The sequence below is a fragment of the Macrobrachium nipponense genome, chromosome 9 (assembly GCF_015104395.2).
Source record: "Macrobrachium nipponense isolate FS-2020 chromosome 9, ASM1510439v2, whole genome shotgun sequence".
NCBI lineage: Eukaryota > Metazoa > Arthropoda > Malacostraca > Decapoda > Palaemonidae > Macrobrachium > Macrobrachium nipponense.
The window spans coordinates 7401762-7422865 of record NC_061110.1 but is presented as its reverse complement, the minus strand read 5'-3'; the positions used below and the strand labels follow the sequence as shown (position 1 = coordinate 7422865).

The 21104-nt window shown below is 39.2% G+C and overlaps 1 protein-coding gene across 41 annotated transcripts in view; it reads left to right on the top strand.

The window, feature by feature from the left end:
- The window catches only part of LOC135217912 (tropomyosin Mac r 1.0101), a 69005-nt gene that overhangs the window by 13074 nt on the left and 34827 nt on the right, over positions 1–21104 (top strand). For 15 of the 41 annotated variants that reach the window (XR_010315229.1, XR_010315230.1, XR_010315227.1 and 12 more), the window contains exon 1: positions 8547–9116. Coding sequence is in view for 33 of the 41 variants with exons in the window: in XM_064253966.1 (XP_064110036.1) it covers positions 8562–9116 (555 nt within the window). In the remaining 8 variants the exon portion in view is untranslated. Of the gene's footprint in view, positions 1–2076; positions 2203–2251; positions 2378–2446; positions 2573–2691; positions 2818–8531; positions 9117–13722; positions 13940–21104 lie in introns of those variants that run through there. The other 26 variants (XR_010315233.1, XR_010315232.1, XM_064253980.1 and 23 more) reach the window with 13 other exon arrangements.

The window sequence follows — 21104 nt, the reverse complement described above, 5'->3', positions numbered from 1 at the left end:
TGAAGCTGAACAAGAAAAGAATTAGATGGATTGAAGAATATTTTCCATTGAGCTTTCTCTTGGCTTATCATAGACCAAACAATCTTAGTAAACAGGTTCTTTGCTTCTAATCTGAAGAGGTTTCAAAAAGGGATTTTTTTTTTTTAGAGATCTCTTAGTCCAACCATCAGATCGCTGGCAACTGGAAACACCTGGTCTATAACGTGTGGCTTCAAAAGGTACAAATCTCTCTCTCGGCCATATTTTTTATATAACTGCCACTCTTGATCTCACTTGAGAAGACGGGAGGCAGAGAATCCCTCAAAAGTCAAAATCAGACATATCATCATTTTCATCATCAACAACAATATCATCATTGCCATCATGAGCTTCACCATCTGTTGTGGCCATGACGTGTAGCCAACCAGTGATCTGATGCGATATTAGACCGTCCATATGTACAGGTGAGGTCACTGTAGTTCTCTCCCTGTCTGCCTTTATCTGTAGATATTTTTGGTGTTCACCCATTTCCTTTAGTTTACCATCATATTTGTGCAGCTTACTAAATATTGGTACCAGACCAGTAGTCAAGCATTGGACCATAAAAGTCAGCAGTCTCTGGAAACACCCAGCCTGAAGGGTATAGGCTGATAGAGTGGCTGTCTCAATGGAAATGTATATGTTGCACTGAACCAAAAAGTCAACAGCCTCTGGAATCTCCCAGTCTGAAGGGACATACCTAATAAAGTAGTTATGTCAAGGGAAATGGATATATTGCACCGAACCAAAAGTTCAAGTGCTCCTGGTACAAGGCAGTCTGAAGGTATTAGTTGTATCAATGGAAACTGATATACTGGAAAGACTATTCACCAAAAATATCTGTAAATAAAGCATCAGACTTAGTGCTCCCCATACAAAAATCTCTATGTCTTCTTCAGATCAACGCTATCTGTTTCTTAACTTTTCGTTGTCAAGTATAGATCTGACGTCATTTCTGAATATTCCAGTATAACAATTACTGAGATAGGATAGTACTTGAATGAAAAGAGGCCTATGATAATTTCAGCTCATTTTGCTGAACCATCTGAAGAGACAATATAAGATTTTTAAAGCATAGTAGTAAAGTTGTCGAAAGTAAATGAAATTGGTTTGTGTGTGTGTGCTGTTCGTCTGTCCAAGTGCATGGCTTAGAAGCTGTCCTCATAACAGTTCTACACCAAACCTCACAGCCGACCTTTAAACAAAACTGCCCAGCTCTATACAATAAACTGAAACCTCTAATTTAATTCCCCCAACATTTTTGGTATACAGCTCCAACGAAATGCCTTTTTCTCAGCCTGCTGACAAAACAATTGAAGAGGCCTATTTATGCAATGCAGGCTAAGAAAAACATTGAGTTCGTGAAGCTAAAATAACTTCACTTGCAGGGTTATATCATCTCCAAAGACTAACCCCCATGAAGGTTATCAATTTCACCAAAGTTCCACAGCAGTCTCAATTGGCTTGAGGTTGTTGTGGGTATTTTGGTTTGTTAATTATAACCAAATGGTTTTCTTTATATCATCTGGAGATCAAGTCTGCTCAGAACAATCTCCCTGGGGATGAGTTCTCTGTCCTTGAATCTCCAGATATTGTTGTTACAGGTTAATCATTTCATGTATGAGAACTTGCTAAGGAATACCCTTCAGTCCCATGAAGAACAGTTGGCATTTTTATTATAGTTCTAGTTGCAAATGTCATCAGAATTGTATTTGCTGGTTTAGACATTGTTTCAATGTCACTGGTCCCTAGCAAGTGTCTCACAATGGTGGTAACTGACATCAAAACCGTCTAGTTTTCCCCAAAAGTAATATTTTGATCAGGCCCAAATTCCAACCCAATTCTAATTTGTTTTCAAATCTTTTAAATTTTGGCTCTCAGACTTTCACTTCATGTTTCTTATTTCAACTGCATCCCATTTCGACTCTTCCTCTTGCCTCTTTACTTGAGCCCCTGAATATTGCCCTCCATCCTCAACCCATCTGGCCCAAACTTCCCATTTCCCGGACTCTACAATAACGCAACTCACTCCCCCTTCCTTAATACTACTGCCTCTAGGCTGAGGACGAAGTGAACAAACTTCAGAAGAAGATGCAGCAGCTCGAGAACGACTTGGATCAGGTTCAGGAGTCTTTGCTCACCGCAAACAACCAGCTGGAGGAGAAGGACAAAGCTCTGTCTAACGTAAGTGCTCGGCTGGGTAGTACTAATGACCGGAAAGTTTTCCCCCTAGGCAGAGGACGAAGTGAATAAGTTGCAGAAGAAACTCCAGCAGGTCGAGAATGACTTTGATCAGGTTCAGGAGGCGCTGCTGACAGCCAATAACACCCTCGTGGAGAAGGACAAGGCCCTGTCCAATGTAAGTTGTGCGGGAGACGCAGTCCCACTGCTGCTGTGCTCGTTACTCACTTGTTTTAGTTTCTCCTAGACTGAGGAGGAGATTCGAACGACGCAGAAGAAGATGCAGCAGATCGAGAATGAGCTCGATCAGGTTCAGGAGCAGCTCTCCCTTGCTAATACCAAGCTTGAGGAGAAAGAAAAGGCTTTGCAGAATGTAAGTAGGAGTGCAGTCCGCCGCTGCCGCAGCCCGCTGCCGAGAACAACGCTTTATTCACGCTTCTTTTTTTCTTTTCTTTCTTTTCTCTTTGTCTCTTTCGCGTCGCGACAATATAGTCCGAGGAGGAGGTTTTCGGCCTTCAGAAGAGGATGCAGCAGCTTGAGAACGACCTCGACAGTGTTCAGGAAGCTTTGCTGAAGGCTAACCAACATCTCGAGGAGAAAGACAAGGCTCTCTCTAACGTAAGTGGGGCCAGGCTCAGTTTTCCGTGGAGCCTTGCCTTCACCACCCATGTCAGCTTGCCCGTCCAGAAGCTACTAATTTATGATAGTGCCGCGCACGGCCGATGTGCTGAAGCATGCTGAGAATCAGCCCGCATAGACTGTTTCATGCAATCATTCAGAATATTGTGTCTAGATATGATAATTGTCAATGGAGAGAACTGAATCCTGACCATCCAAAGAATTACCCAGTGCTGTCTCTCAAATGTCCAAACGAGTTTTGACTGGTTGACTGCAAGTTCGCCATCCTCTTTCCGCGTCTGTCTGTGTCACCCTGGATTGCGAGCATGGAAAGACCTCTCTCAAAACCCGCGCCGCGATATACAGGCTTAACCTCCGGAAGCACGAGTTCCTCGCCCTCCCTCGAGTTGACGGTTTTATTTCGCATTATTTTTTTTTATAAACTAACAGTAACCTTAACTCCAAAAGGACTTTCCCACCCACCCCCTCAAATACCTGTTTGACCCTGTTTTGAGAATGATCTTCCCCTCCCCCAAAAAAAAAGAGTTTTAAAGAAAGCTGAAGCACATCATGACAGATTATTACAGAACATTTTCTGATCATCCTTTTTTGAACAGTCGGACACACCGTAGAACTTTTATTTTTACTTTTGGAAAGTTAAATTCCCCCTACCCCCAAAAAAACAGAAGATTTTTCTTCACTCCACCCAAAGCATCACACAGTTTTCCAGTCCACTGAAACCAGATTTCCATCTCTCAAGTAAAACGGAAACCAGATTTTTCAATTTCTCCAGAGAGAACAAACAAACTTAACAGAATGTCCAAAAGATTTCTTCGTCGAGATGTCACACTTCAAATCTTGCCTTCTTCGCTTGGAGCAAATTACCTTGCAGCCCAAGACCAGATAGTAAGACTTTGAAGAGTGTCATAGGACCAATAAACCCTTTGTAGTGGTAGTAGTAGTAGGTCACTGGAAGTGGCATGACTTCTTCACTGTTTACCCTTGGCAGCACTTCTCGAAATCATTCGCAAATAGATCTCGTGAAAACAAACTGATTTTCATGCCAGCGAACCTGGAACAACAAGTTTTTTGTAACACTGCTGCCAAAGGTAGAAAGAACCATAGACCTTGGATGGTAGAACTTCCTGACGTGAACTGCCCAGTTATGTCTCTCCATCCTTATGTGTCTCTCGATCTCCCTCTCTCTCTCCCTCTAAAAAAGGCGAAGAGGAGTAATCGCTATTTAGACACAAAGTATCCAAAATTCGAAAAAAAAATCGTTTTAAGAAACGCCACCACGCGAAGAACTTCTAGACCCTGTCCCTACAGACGCTCTTCTATCTCTCTGCTTCAATATAGCTAAAAGCGCATTCATTCTTCTAAAATAAATCTCTTCTGCATGTACAGAAGGTCCAATCCTCCCCAGTAGCCACTTCAGAGAACGTCAAAAAAAGTATTATATACAACCTTTTCGTAGCCCAGTTTAGATAAAGTCCTACCTTTTTCTCATGTAACAAAATACCCCTGTAGTGACATAGATACAGTCTTAAAGAAGAAGAAAAAAAAGACAGAATGAAAATTAAATACAGTTGTCTAAATGTATTAGCTTTAGAAGTACTCGTAATCAGATTCATAAAGGAAATGCTATATATAATTTTCCTCTGAAAACGTAAGACTATAGTCCTGGATTTTTTTATATAGTTTATTATTTTCTGTAGTACTCTATCTTCTTAGTTTTTTCTCTTTTAGCATCTCTTTAGTTCACGATCTACTTAGTAGACTAGAGCACTACTAAACACTAATTAGGAGGCGCCTTGGAAGAGCTAGAGGAATTATTTTCAGTTGCCAAGGTGGTCTGAGAACCAGAACCAGGGATTCTGCATTTTCCATGAGTCTTTTAAAGTGAATATTCTCCCCCCCCCCCTTAAAAAAAAATAAGGGGAAGTGACTCAACTATGAAATATAAAGAACAAATGAAAGTTGCCACTGGTAATATATACATGGTTCATTTATGAATATATATATATATATATATATATATATATAATATATTTATATATATATATATATAATATATCTATATATATATATACGTAGCTACTCACACTAACTGCGCGACCGAGGTTCGTCGACTGAGACCATTTTTATTTCCGAAACGTGTCTGAGCGAGTCAGCAGCCCAGCTGCTACTTTGTTTACACGGGCGCGTTCACTGTCGACGAAATCGTCCAAAAACCAAGCTTGACCGAGCGCTCCATTTTGCAAGATTTCGAAGCCTACGTCTTCTTTTTCACAAGTAGACGGCGAATTTAGATTTTAAAAATGTAAAATAAAAATACTTAAATAAAATCTAAAAGATTAAAATGATATATCTATTGTATTCGGCCCAGAAAGAGGGCTGGAATATATAAAAAAAATGCTTAAACGAACGATTCTTGTAAACTTTGTCTGCCACTAAAGGTCCTAGACCCATCTGCCCACCGCGTTTTCATCACCAGTAAAAGCCAAAGCCAAAACAGCGCTTGGCATCACCAATATCATCATCATCATCATCACACCATTGTCATCCTGATGTCATCACCACCACTACTACAAACGCCAGTCTGTTTTGTTAAAATTTTATTTAGAGTTGCTGTTTATCTTTATCTGCTACCAAGTGATTACATCATCACACTATATACTACTCATCTCGAAGAGAAGCTTTCTTTTCTTTTTCAGCTACTAATGGTGTACAAAAGATAACATCTATTGTTTTCTTTGCATTTATTAATGATGATTTATCTTTATTTTTTGTCATAATGTTATTTCTCTGTCTCTCTTTGATTAGATTATTATCGTCTTCCCGATAACAATTGCATGGCCACGCAAGCTGGTTTAAGATTGTGTTCTATAATGTTTTTTATGATGTTTTATGTTCTACGATGTTTTATTTTACTGTGTATACGTCTATACGTCTATTTTGGTTTATTTCTGATTTCTGTGTCATCTCTGTTCTTCTCCTGTTGTGTATCTACGTGGTTTCTACAATGTCTGCGTGTGCCGTCTCATACTTTTTCATATTTTTCTCGTGGAAGAATCTTCAGATAACAAGAGAACATTTGAATAATAATGAGTAATCTCTTAAAATTAGTTATTTATAAAATTGGGCATATTTATTCCCATCTTGCCAACATGCTCGTTCTAAAATAAAGCCATATTTTCAAAAATGCTAATGCTTTCATCATTCTTTTCTAGCAAACAATCATCAGTAATATAAAATTATTAAAAATGATAAATAAACATTAACTGCACTCACAAGTCATTCAACTAATTCCAAGTGCTATTACTTCAACCAATCATTTTCATAGGGTCCACAGCTAATTCAAATAACCATGTACTACCTACCATACTTTTTCAATCTGCCATTCAATTGAATGCTCCTTGAAGACGAGAACCGTACCGTAGCAACTTGCAAGGACGAAGGATACAAGATGAAACCATCGTGGGAGCGACACCTGGTGAGTGTTGTATCTGTTTCCCTGATTGTATTGTTTCTTGGTCTCTGGGTCTTCCTGAAGCTGTATTGAGAAGAATAATAAGATTAATATATATTTATATAAATATTATATATGCATAACATTGAAACAGCTTCAATCTAATTCAGAGATTGAGATGCACAAAATATACTCTGGTCTGAAACAATTACATAGTGACATTGAAGATTAGGAAAGCTTACTTTATTAGGGAAATGAGAGCTAATTAAGGGAAAATCGTTAACAAAAAGGTAAGAATCAATTAAGTATACTACCAGCTGATTAGGTGAGTTATGAAATTTCAAAAATAGCTTTGTTACTGAAAATAATCGTGGATGGATACAATACAAAACGAGCTTGAGAACCAAACATAGGACCCAGAAAACATCCTTAAGTATACTGACCCTGTCCTTTGCGACGCCAAAAAAAAGAACCTTCATTATCGTGTTATCTCCTCCTTCTGAAGCCTGTATCATAATAGTACGCAGAAAATTAACTAGGAATTATATAGATATACACTAGGCAAGCCTAGATTTATGAATTATTATGCAAATTGGCGTTTTTACATATTATACGATATATCTTGTTTTTCTGTTATTAAATAATTTAATGGCAAATATTATTAATTGTCAGTTTCCAAGTAATTCGTGTATACAGCTTTTTTTCTATTATTGAACGAAAATCACGTTAATTAAGATTCAGAAAAATAATAATAATAATAATAATCAATGTTTATTAATATTATTATTATTATTATTATTATTATTATTATTATTTTATTATTATTATTATTATTATTATTATTATTATTATTGTTACCTACGAAACCACGACTGAAGTTCCACCTCTAAGAATTAATTGCCTTCAGAAACAATAAATACTTTCGGCAATTCATAATAAAATCGCATTTATCTACCTCATTTCTATGAGAAACTTTCTCTATTTAAATAATTCATAAGATAATTTTTTCATTTGAATTCTAGTACGCGTTAAAAGTTGTCCATTACGAAACAAGGAGGTATTATTATTATTATTATTATTATTATTATTATTATTATTATTATTATTATTATTATTATTATTATTATTGTTATTATTATTATTATTTCCGATACTAAAGGCCAAAGCTTTGTTTCGTACTATTATTATCATTATTGCTATCCGACACCGGAGTCCAAGGCTTGGTACATATTATTATTATTATTATTATTATTATTATTATTATTATTATTATTATTATATTATTATTATTATCCGGTGCCAGAGACCAAAGCTTTGGTACGAATGATTATTATTCGACACCAGAGGCCATTCCTGCCATACCTCAGCAGGCAACCGAAGCCTGGTTAGGGCCCCGAGAGCGAGGGGAATTACCCGAACGAGGGGAGTTACCGAGCGAGGTTCCTATGGCAACAACCGCGCGTTTCCACGCCTTCGTTAGCCACCGGGAATGTCAAAATTCCACGTAATGCTAGTTCCGCTGATCCCTCGAAGCGGGGGACAGTCTAAAAATAGTCAGAACTGGGGTATGTGGGCACACGGGCGCCGTGGGCTACGTGCCATAAATGGCACGGTGGCAAACCTCCGCTTCCACCACCACCTCAGTAGTAGCGTGTGGACGAGCCTTTGAGGAGCCAGCCACAGGCTCGGTTTTTTTTCCGGGGAGAAGTGTCATGTGGTTCTCCCGAGTGTACCGCTGACGTCACGTTTCCCAGAGATCGCACTCTCGCGCGCCCGCCCGCCGCAGTAATCAGTCATTCCAAAAGTGAATCCTGCGGCGAAGTAGTTTGAAGTGCCACTCGAAGTCCCCCTGGGGCCATTGCATCACGCTTCAAACCTCCCGCGCGCGAGCGCTGGCAGCTGATGACAAGGAAGTGTATCCGTTTTCTATAACCATCGAGCGCTGCTCTTCCCACCTCTTCGAGGGGTGATGGTGACAGTGGACAGGTAACGCAGCGACTTAGATTTTCGTAGAAAGAGATATAAAATGATAAACATTAATGATTCATTCGTATATCTATTCAGTTATATATCAATGATGAGCTATTTCGCGTAGTGTAGAGATTCATTGTTTCAAAATGGCGTAAGGAGTTCGTCGTGTCAATCGAGTGCGTGGCGCTTTAGCGGGCTAGAGGAGGGTGGGAGGAGGGGGAGGAGGAGGAGGGGCCTGTTGGCCGTCTGCCACCGCTAGAGCGAGCTGGCATCGCCCCCGAGTGTAAACAGTGGTGGAAACATGGACTCCACCTACAGCAGTGGTCCTCCAACTTCGTATAATTCTCATTCCTCCCCGACGGACGTCCTGAACAATAATAATACGATGCAGAATGGCATCAACGCCTCGTCCACTGACTCGGAGGACACGGAGGAGGTCGAGAGCGTCCGTAACAACAACAACAGGAGCGCGAGACTCATAGTGAATAGTAGTAGTAGTAATAGTGGTGGTGATAGTGAGGTTATGGTGGTGGCGATCGGTGGTGGTGGTGGTGTTGGCAATGTTACGAACAGTGCTAATGGTGGGGGTGGGGGTGTTGTTGGTGGCTCGTCTTCCGCCGAAGTGGTGGTGAACGATACGAATAAAGAGGAGACGGAGGACAAGGAACTGGAGGAGTTGTCCAAACTGCGTTGTCAGAGCGTGGCCACCGAGGTGGTGGCAGAGAGGTACAAGCGGAGATGCTCCGATTATCCGGGGATCGCCTTCGGCTCCTCTCTCTTTAGCTCCAACACTATGATGAAATTCAGCATCATCAAGAATGAATTGCACAATATCATGAACGTGCAACTGAAAAGGGTCAGTATTCACTCCTCTTCTTCCTCTTTTTCTGTTCCCACTTATTCTTCTTCTTCTTCCTCCTCCTCCGCCCTGATTTCTCTGGCAACAGTGACATCATCTAAGTTTCTCTGGTAACAGTCACATGTAGGCTGAGACATCTTAATATCTCGCCAACAGTTTCATGTAAGGTTCTCTGGTTGCATTGGCAAATGACCCCCAAATTTCTGTGGCAACAGTGACACCAAAGCTAAATTTCTCTGACAACAATGACATCCAAGACACCTGAATTTCTGTGGCAACAATGACATCATCTAGATTTCTTGGACAACAATGACACCTAAATTTCATAGACAGTAATTACACCCAAATTGCCCTGCCGTCAATGTCATTAAATTTCTTTGGCAACAATGGCTACTAAATTTGCCTGACAACGATGACTATTTCTTTAAAGAGGATTTTTCTACCTTCCCCCTTAAACCAAAATTTCACTGACAACAGTGACATCTACTATATAGCTCTGGCAACAATGACATCAACGTGCTGTCAGTCGTCTTGTCATAAGAACTCTGTACCACATTAACCAATGGACGAGATGCCACTTAGGGATTTCTTCAACGCTATTTTGCTTAGTTTCCAATCATTAGAATTACTTAACTATGATACAGTCAACTTCTATATCATATCTCGAAATATGATTATTAATATAATAAAATATTTCGTTATATCCCAAAGCCGAAAATAATAATAATTGTTTATCACTATCCGATACCGTCCGTACACCACAGTCTCGCAGGTGCCAAGTAGCTAAATATTTTAATTTTTGCGGATAGGTAATGGTAGAACGACTTACCTTTGCAACATTACTGTAACTTTATTTTAAGTGGATTTTGAATGATTTTATTTTAGCTGTAGCGTCGCGTGCCTATGGTGGCCGTTAATAAGATCAAATCAAATCGTCCCTGAATTTAAATACCATGAATATATATATATATATATATATATATATATATATATATATATATATATATATATATATATATATATATATATATATATATATATATATATGGATATAGGCCTGTGTGTGTACGTGTTTCTCTTGTTATATATATATATATATATATATATATATATATATATATATATATATATTATATATAGGAAGTTTTTTTTAAGACTTAGGCCTACGTGACCTACAATGCGCTTGACAGATAAGAATAATATATATATATATATCGTTTATTATCACGAATAAAAAGTTGTTAAATAAAGGTCACGCAGTCTGACCTTAGTGGGCTGAGACGTACATACATATTCTCGATTGTTCTGCACGTTGCGAGTTGAGAGTCGGTTAACGAACAACAATTAGAAGAAGCGGAAATGTGTGAAGGCCGGAAGTTTCTCTCTCTCTCTCTCTCTCTCTCTCTCTCTCTCAAGGCATAAATGCTTTACACAACCGATTAGGCAACACGTGTGTTTGAGTGTGTGCGCTCGGTCTAGGCTAAACACCAGGCGTCATTATCAGCCTAATTGTTTGAGGGTAAACTATGTTCTCTCGCCGTCTCTGTTTAACTGTTATCACACATTGGCTCACAACAACCGGTTGTGGGGATGTTATGATGATAATGTTGGGGATTTAGAGATCAGTTAGAGATACGTCTGTGTTGGAGAAACCGAGGTATTATGTCGGTGTTGGGGTAAATGAGGTGAGGATGAAGTGAGGAGTTGATGCTTTGAAAAAAGAAAAAACAACTCCACCACTACAGTGAGTCAGAACTAAGGCATGTTTCGTTTATCAGTCACCTTGTGCTCTCTCTCTCTCTCTCTCTCTCTCTCTCTCTCTCTCTCTCTCTCTCTCTCTCTCTCTCTGTTTGATAAGATAGGTTTTATCGGGTGCGGTTAGTACTACTTAAACAGCAAGGTGTTGCCATCTCTGTTTGACATTTTACCACATTACACAATTTTTTATACTATATATATATATATATACTATATATATATATATATATATATATATATATGAAAACTTCCTTTAAAATTATAGAAAGAAGGACAACAAATTGCCATTAAATTTATTACATTTCTCGTCAATCTCCAAGCTGTTCAAGTAAAGTAACCATTCCTGACATCGCACAAAGAACCCTATTTATACAAGAGGGAGTGTATTATTCCTTACCGGTTATGGAGTCCGGTGTTCCATAGTTAGTGGCTAAGCCTTAGGTATAAAGAATGTGCCTCTTCTCTACGTTAGGGTCTGGAGAAATACGCCCCATCTTGTTTGGTTTCCAGATTCTGCGGTGCAGTCTAGCGTGCACTAGGCCTAGGCCTATAGTGCTGCACCTGCCAGTATTTCGGGTGTTTTTGTACGTATCTTTCCAGCAAATGGATATTTCTTGCCCAGAATTTCACTACCGCAGTTCTCTTGATGTCTTCCAGCTATTGGATTTTGATTTGATCCTTGTTTTGAAAGTTTTGCTAAGGATTGTTCATGGAAACATTGTCTTTTCGAAAACTAGTTATGCCTACTGAACCGCCTCCTAGGCTCCTACTCGAATCGGCTTTTAATCAAGACATGCAATATAAGTTTCACAAGGCTATTTTATCCAGCAGAAATTGACTTACGTAAATCATAATCCAACTTCTCTTCTAAATAACGTTCATTTTGAACAGTTAAATAAAAATTAATGTCGTTAGGTAAAACCTGAGATAGTACTGGAAACATAGAACTTTTATTTTTTCCGCCATTTTGGAATAGTCATGCACTTTTTTTTAATTCTAATAATTTATGTACGATATTTTCTTGGGGAAAAATTAATTTTACAGGCATTGTAACCTTATTACGTTTAGTATTATCCTTTTGTAAGTTTACATATTTGTAAAGAATTATCTTACTGTTATATAGAAATGCAATGCATGACGTCAGTTGGTCTCTCTCTCTCTCTCTCTCTTGCTATGGCAAGGTTGGGTGAAGGATGATGAGTAACTTGGCTATTTCCCTCCTCCCCCTCCCATCTCTCTCTCTCTCTCTCTCTCTCTCTCTCTCTCTCTCTCTCTCTCTCAGCACATGATCCTTTGAAATAAATAAACATGTCATTGGGCGAACATTATTCTTATCTGCCCAGCGCATTGTAAGTCACGTAGGCCTAAGTCTTAAAAAAAAAAAAAAAAAACTTCCTGTATTCCAGTGTATAAGAAATCACTATTAACTTCTGCAGCAAGAAGAGTAAAACGAAGCGTCCTCATAATGAGAACATTACCAATTTAATAGATAGTTCTTGATGTCGACGGACGCCACCAGTCAAGAGGTCCTTATAAGGTAGAGTGTCCGAGAGAACCATCCTCCTCCTCCTCCCCCCTCCCCTCCTCCAAAGACTTTCTCTGGGCTGAAGGAGGGAGTTATTGGAGTAGGGGTATGAGGGGGTGAAGGAGGGGGGTTGAGTGCGAGATCTTGGTCACTTCGACGATGGATGAATTCGCCTACTGGGACAGAATTATTCATCTAATGTCTTATCGCGAGATTCATGATCGCCCATTTAAAAACTCGCTGAAATAAAAAGACTCTCGGCTCCCTTTAGACGCCATATATAACTTTTTATAAGACTTTTGTTTTGGCGAATTCAAGAGTTTTTCATCTTCTTCTTGGGCTCTCTCATGAGTGTAACAGGATGTTGGGTCGCTCTATCTCTCCTCTCTCTCTCTTTCTGGGATCCTTCACGAATAATTCGTTCATTGCGTAATTCTGTAATGGGTCTTCGTGACACGCCGTATGTTCGATACCACTAGTTCGTTTGTGTCACGTCTTGGTTCTCTGTAACGAAAGTGTTTGTTAATACTATGTGAATAAAAGGTGGGGCTGATCAGTTTGTTTTAGACTTAGTTTTAACTTTTCGAATCTCTCGCCTAGGAGATGCCGCTTAGCGTAAAGCAACACCGTTTAGTCTCAAGAAGAGATCTGATTTTATTCGATAATTCGCTCTGACGGAGTCTCCTGTGACTCCTGTTGTTCATTACAGCCACCAGACTAAATTATGTCTGTTGCCACAGTATATCACAGGGCGTTAAGGTGAATAAATTGCACAGGTGAAGTCATCGGGAGGCGGAGAACTTAAGAGTGAGAGAGAAAAAAAAGAGCAAAAAACTTTTACTCGTATTTTAGGTCACTCCCATTTCTTCATTACTTTCTTATAATGATTGAATTTGCACGCCAGTCGAACGTCTTAAGTTCTCTTTCATGCATTGAGACATATTCTTGAGAATAATTGATACCGATTCGTGGAATTTAGGTTATAAAGGGTGTGTGAGGCGAACTAGTTGTTTGCGCGCAATGGACCTTTTTGGGTGTTGAACGGTTGATGGTTAGGGCAAGGCTGCCAGCTGTACAACACTTTTCAGAAACGTTTCTCGTCATTTGCTTAACTCTTTAATCGGGAATCGCGAAGCTATACTGTTATTTCCATCGTGCTTAGTTAGAATTTGTTATTTGCAATAGAGGAGTTGTTCGCAAACGGGAATAAATGGAAGTTGAATTAACATAATGAACGAGAGTGTGCGCTTGAATGTACGATAGTGTCCTTCGTCTGATGAGGCAAAGCAGAGAGTGAGGGTGACGAGAAGAGCTTCGTGAGGTCCGAACGAGTCAGTGTGTGTGTTGAGTTGGTTCGAGTAACATCCACGTGGAATTAAGTCTGTGAGTCAAGATGACTACCATCGGTAAAGGCGCTGATCTCATGGAGGTCCTGAAAAAGAAAATGCGCCAGGCGAAAGAGGATACCGAGCGCCTGAAGGACGAGAACGAGGAAATATCTAGGAAACTACATGTCGAAGTCCAGAGGAGAGAAGCCGTGAGTGTTCGCAGGGGGGTGTAGGAGGAGGAGGGCGGCGAGACAGCAGCAGCTCTGTTGTTGAGGGAGGGGGGAGTAGTACTAGAATCCATGATTCCTCTTGAATATCCTTTTATTATTCAGGGGAGAATCGCGATAATCACATTAACCGAATGCGGCCGGGTTGCCGAAACGTCCGTGGATGATTCTTTGTTCTGTATTCTGTAAATAATGGTTTGTAAAGTCTCTATTTCGGGGCTTTTTTAGCAGCCGAACTCAGACACGGGATTTGAAGATTCGAACGGCGAGTAGTGGGTGTGTTCGGGCTTCGCTCAATATTTTCTAGAGGGAGTTGACACGGCATACCGGTCTTCTTGTCTCGGACAAACACACCTCAATCTCTCTCTTTCTCACTCTTTCGCTCCTCTTCTCTCTCTCTCTCTCTCCCTCTCCTTTTTTCCCCCTATTTGACTATTTAAAGCCGCCGTTTCCAGTTAAGTTCACCATACTGAATTTCCGTAGTACCCTTATTCGGCTAGGTAAGGCAAATTGTATTTAAGTCAAGTTTCCATGTTGGCGTGATCATGACAGTCTCTCTCTCTCTCTCTCTCTCTCTCTCTCTCTCTCTCTCTCTCTCTCTCTCCTATCATTTAAAGCCACTTTTAACCCCATACAGATTTCACCATAGAACCCCGGATTTTCCAAGTATACTTTATTGAAGCTAGGAAAAAATAAACAAGTATTTCTCTCCCACTAAAAACTACCTTTTTAACCCTGGGTTTTCGAATGACATTACAACTAGGAAAACTTACTTATTTTTTTTTATCAATTAACACCAATGAAAACCATCTTATGCTGAAAAATCCACGATGTAAACCTGTGTTGCTAGGAAAAACAAGTTTAATTTTTAAAGTATTTCCGCTAAATAGAAAACCACATTTTATTCACGAAACCATAGTCAATTTCCACCACTGATGCCAAATATTTTTTTTTTGTTACTGAAATCCACCTTAGTACAACCCTGGGTTTCCAAAATACCCTCTAGGTTGGAAATTTGAATTTTAAGTAAGTTCCCATGATACACGGTAAGACAGTGTTCATAGGCATTTAATAATTGAAAGCCTGGCTATGGTTCAAAGTACCTTCCTTTAGCTGGAAAAATAAAGTTTGATTCTGAAGTTAATTTCCACCACATACAACCGCTATAACTTAACAAAACCTAATTTCCACCACATAAACCGCTATAACTTACAAAACCTAAGTCATTTACCACCTCTTGAAATCACTTTTTACGAACAGATCCACAATGCAACTATGGGTTTCTTACAGCTAGGAAAAACGAGATTTATTTAAGCCAATTTCCATGATCGTGTCCAAATGAAACATGGCAAAGAAATGGTTCGAAGTAGTGTATAGATATATAACGATCGTGTAGCCGACGGCGGTCGGGAGTTAACATTCTCGACTATGACATCACTAAGCTCGGCTTTATCAAATAACCGACCGAAAGACTGACTGACTGCAGGTGTGTGTGTGTGTGTGTTTGGTTGTGCGCGCGTTTGTTGTTTTGTCTTGTATGTCTGCGTTGCTGTCTGGAAGACAGAGCGGCGTCAGTAGGCGAACCAGTTTTGCTATGGGCTGCCATCAGTGTTGTATGGTATTTAGTCGCTAGTTTTAAAGCGAGTCACATAATTGCTGTTGAAATATTGTCTTAAACTTCATTTTCGTTACCTTACGCATGTTTAGCCATCTTCTCTGGCGTAGTGAATAACTCTTCCATATTGAACGCGTTAATTTAATTTCATATATATTTAGTCATCGTTTGCACGAGAAATCCGATATATTTATATTATTAAAAAGTAGTAATTGAGGTTTTCGTATAAGTTCTAATATTGGGTCGATAAGTAAAAAGTAAATTGTGTATAAATATTTATAAATAAGTATATATATATATATATTAATATATATAATATAAATAATATATATATATATATATATATATAATTATAATATAATACATTATATTATATATATATATATATTTATATTATATATAAAATTACAGGCGGTATATTTGCTTGCTAACCAATACGGTAGTATTTATTGATATATTTAGATGGCTTCTAAAAATGTAATTTGCAAAATTTGTGCAATACAGTATACACAAATTTGTCTTGAGTTAAAAGTTTTATGTAAACATGTAATTTAAATTTAATAATGGCTAACAGCGCTGGGAATAGTAACTTTAGTTCGTTGTTTGAATTGCAAACACAACAATTATACTTATGCATAAAAAACCGAACATTTTATGAACTTTATTGCATAGAAAATTCGACATTCGCCCCGACTGACTCTGTGCTCTCAAGTAAATTTCCAAACACCGGATGGGATAGTACGATAAAAAGCTTTACGAAACCGCTATCGGCTGAATACTCTCTCTCTCTCTCTCTCTCTCTCTCTCTCTCTCTCTCTCTCTCTCTCTCTCTCTCTCTCTCTCTCTCCGGAAATGATGACACTGTGCCAGTTAGTAATTTGATGTAATGAGATCAATTAAAAGACCTCTAGCATCGATACTTAATAGGAGGACTGGCTTATTCAGTTCCTGTTTCTGCCGTACTGGTTCAAGGATTTTGCTTGTCATTGGTGCTAATTGAGAGAGTGGTTCTGTGGGTATTAAGTATCTACAAACTTATATATACTTGCCCTGTTTTCATCACCAGTCCATACCTAGATATGAATGTATCTGACCATTTCTTGAAATAGGTCTAACTGTTCATAGCATATAGATTTCATGAGCAACCCCATAAAATAAATAAATACGGCATCGCACCCAATTTTTTTAATTGGGTGTAATTGCTTGAGTATGACTGATACCAGTAGCTAGTTTATTTAGCTTCCAACCTCATTCGATAAGTTGTTAGATATTTTAAAATCATTAGTCACCACCTCCATGATAGTACCGTACCGGCGTTTGGAATTAACCGTAACCTATTCCTGAAAGGTGTCCTTCCTTACAGGTATCCATATTTGGGGGGGAGAGAATTGGGTGGTGGTGAATGGAGTGGGTGGGTATTGTTGGGGAGAGATGAAGGGGGTGGTAAGAAATTTGCCTTGGTATAGAAGAGATGGTGAGAGACAAAGAACGCACGCACACACTCGCACACACACCTTCACCTAACCGTGGGCATCATCTCGCAGGCGACCTTGCCACACTACCAGCTAAGAGCTTATTCCTTCTCCTCCTCTTCTTCCCCTCCTCCTCCTCCTCCCCCTCCGCTTAGTACCATATCATGATCTCCTCCATCTACTCCTTCACCTACTCCTCTCCCACTCACAATATACTCTCCCCCCCTCCCTCCCACTAGCCAACCCTTCAAACTAGTACCACCGCCTCTAGAGCTACCTTTCCCCCTTGAGTCTTTATGCCTTGATGTGTCGCCTTTTAGTCTCATGTTGGTTTTAACGGTTAGGAAATGATCCTGGTTTAAAGGGTTAAGGTTAAATTTGGGAATGAAAATGCTGTCTGTTCTTGCCCAACATTGCAAAGCATGCAGGCAAATATTCATTATATCCATTTTGGATGATATAGGCCTAGAATCTAGATTTAAGCTGGCCATATGCCAACACGGGCTCTTGCACTTGGGCAGCGTCAAAGCGATTTTGGGAAAAGCGTAACAGGTGCACATATAACTTCAGAATTATATGGTGTACAGCTGTTTTAACAAATCCGTGGAAAAGTTATCGCAACGATAGGCAGCAATTACCAAGGATATAATAATAAAAGTAGTCTTTATAATTAGGCCAACTTCGGCTCCATTTTATTTTAAGGAAACTTACACCGGTTCCGGTTGAAGTAATCACATTATTTTGCTGTTGAAATCACACGTGTTTACAGCAGTTTTCATTGTTAGGGTCACACATGTGTAAGGTCGAAGCGTACGTTAACCTCTGCGTTAATACACATGTGCCTGGGTTCCCCTTGATACACAGATGTTCAGAGGAAAGTGAAAATCTGTATTATACAGTTAATGTAACAGAATATAGACTCACTCCTTATGCGTATAGTAACGCTTTTGTGCTCTATCTGTCAGCTCGTATCCGATAATGACCTAAATTTGTACCCGAATATCTCTCTCTCTCTCTCTCTCTCTCTCTCTCTCGGTCGTCTCTTCTCGTCCTCTCTCTCGTCTCTCCAGAGAGGTTAAAAGCTGGTTATTTGGGTGACATAAACGTTAAGGGTTGGGGGAAGAGATGCCTTCTCGAGGAGAGAGAGTATGAGTGAGAAAGAGAGAATGAATGCTATTGGGCCCTTTAAACGTCAAGGGGAATTTGGCAATCTTTGTTGATATCATCCAAAGGGAATTCCCTCTCACAATTTATTATTAATATTTTTATTATTATAAGCCAAGTAGCAGCCCAATACAGAAAAGTTCAATTAGAAGTAAGGAAAATATTCATGAAAGAAATAACAAAGGCGTTCTTTTAGCTTTTGGTGTATTTTGCTTTTTATTCTTTAAAAGAACGCTATCACTCATTCAGGTTTAAATAATACTATATCCTATGTTTACCCTAGTACTATCCCCTAGAGTAATACACATCACTTTTCAAAAGTTTCCACTTGCAGTTTTTACGAATAGTGCCTATCATTTACGTATATTTTCCTGAATATACAGCAGATGGAAAGCGGTTTGGATATAAAGATGGCAAGCGTTGACAGTTTAGTGGCTTAAAATAAAGTTTAGAATTTAACTGCAAAAACTTGCAAGATAATTGACCCTGTGGGACATAGGTTTAATATTGAACCAGAGCTGCAGCTACTAATCTGAGGGAAATAAGTTTTTCCCTTTAATGACAAAGTTTAGAATTTCACTGTAAAACCTCCCAGGTAACTAACCCAGTGAGTGATTGGTTTAATATTGAACTAGATTTGTAGCTTTTAATTTTAAGGAAATATAAGTTTTCCGAACAATTTATGTTGGCAGCCATTAGTGGCCTAAAATAAAGTTGAGAATTTAACTTTAAAAGTCACATAGGTAAATTGACTTTGGGTACTAGTCAGCTTTTAGTAGCCTAAAAGGTTTAGAATTTCACTACAAAACCACCTAGGTGAATTGACACGGTGGATCATAAGTTTTAATATTGACCCGGATCTGTAGCTACTAATTTTAGAGAAATTAAGGTTTTCAAACATTTCAACCATGCAGCTTTTGAACGCGACTTCGCTTCGTCACGGTTTCTGGAGCTAATAAGTCGAAACTTGTAAAAGAGAATTTTTTTTTTTTCCCTCCCATTGTGAGTAACAGTCGCGAGAGATCCATTGCTGGGATGATTTGACTCCCAAAAAGGTGTTCCTGTCACCTTTGGTTGCCAGCGGCAGGAACCGCGAGAGAGTGTAACCACACTTGCCCCGCGCGACCTTCTCGCCCTATGGCCTGGTACCCTTTTCACCTGTCGGAATTTCGTGAGTGTTTTTTTTTCTACCCGCACGCACCCAATACAGGTGTGGGTGTGTATGTGTATGTCTCAGTCATTGTTAGCAGTGTATAATAGAAAGAGGAAGAAGGTGGCATCCTGTTTGGGTTAAATAAGCATTCAGTCTGTGATGATATACTTAATTAATTTTTTTTATTATTATTATTATTGGAAAAGTAAATCCACAATATTATGTCGTTGATTTTGTTACTTAAAATATAAAGCTTTATATATTTTGAATAACAAAATCAAAGACATTCTATTGTAGATTTACTTTTCCATTTTATAGACTCTTGTGATTATGAGTTTTCTTTCTTTATATTATTTATTATTGTTCAGAAGATGAACCCTGTTCATTTGGAACAGGTCCCACCAAAGGAGCCATTGACTTGAAATTCAAGCTTCCAAAGACTCGAGTCAAATTGCACGACATCCTTAGTAGGGAGGCTTAAAATAAATTCCTCTAAAGCCGAGGAAGTGTCCTCGTGTATGACAGGAATTGGGCTGTCCCTGGATGCTCACACAAGGGCCAGGGAGGAGGAGGAGGAGGCGGCGGTGGCGGAGGCGGCGTAGAGGTAGAGTCCCCTAGGGCCAAAACTTTGGCCATCCCTTGTGCACTTGAAAAGAACCGGCCGTGGCAGGTGTACCGTGGGAAATTCTGGTTGGACTCTGGGAAAGTCTGTCGTCGTTGGTCTGGCTCTGTCTGGCCCGGTAGAAGCGGCTTGCATTTTATGTGGGTGGGGGGAGGGGGGGCTCTGTCCCGTTTCTCTTAGGGGTCGCGTCCGTGTAAGAATTGCTTGCGTGCGTAGGCTGGTTGGTGTAGATTGTGTATTTTATAGTGGTTATTTGTTTACATACCGAATTGTGTATTGTAATATATGGGCGGTGGGTGTCCATGTACTGCATAATGTACTACATAATTATTTATACATCCCGATCCAGATACTGTTTTTGTAAATATATCACAACCCAGATACTATATTGTAATTAAATCACAATCCAGATACTGTATTGTAATATATTGATTTATACATCACAACCCAGATACTGTATTGTAATGTATTGATTTATACATCACAATCCAGGTACAGTATTGTCATATATTGAGTTTATGTAGGAGTTTGTAATGTATTCATAAACTGAAGGTATACGTTCCCAGGTCCCTCACTTGATCTTAAAAAAAAAAAAGCATAATTGTAAGATTATGCCACAGTGAACGGGAGTTGCATGACCTTGCCAAACCAGAGAGAGAGAGAGAGAGAGAGAGAGAGAGAGAGAGAGAGAGAGAGAGAGAGAGGTCGTTGGTAGTGTAACCATACGGCTAATTTAGTTTGTGCCGTTACCTGAATAACCTTTTGTTCTGTCAAAATTATGAGTATTGTTGGGGAAATTCCCCTGATAGCTGCAGAATTTTTTCAATTAGATGAAATTGCTTAATAGGCCTCTTGTTATTTTTCAAGCTTTTGAATTATAAGTTGATTTAAAGCTTAAGTTGCTAGTTTACCCAAGGTATTTGTCAGCTGCGAGGTCCCAATCGTCCAAACTTACGAATTTGCCACTGGGTAGGTTTTTTTAATTTGATAAAATTGCTCAAGAAACCTCTTTGGTTTTTTTTGTGGGGATGGGCCGCTTTTGAATGTTAAATTGATTAAAGCCAAGTTGTTAGTTTATCCAAGGCACTTGTACGTATACTTACTACGGTTTCCCAATTGCC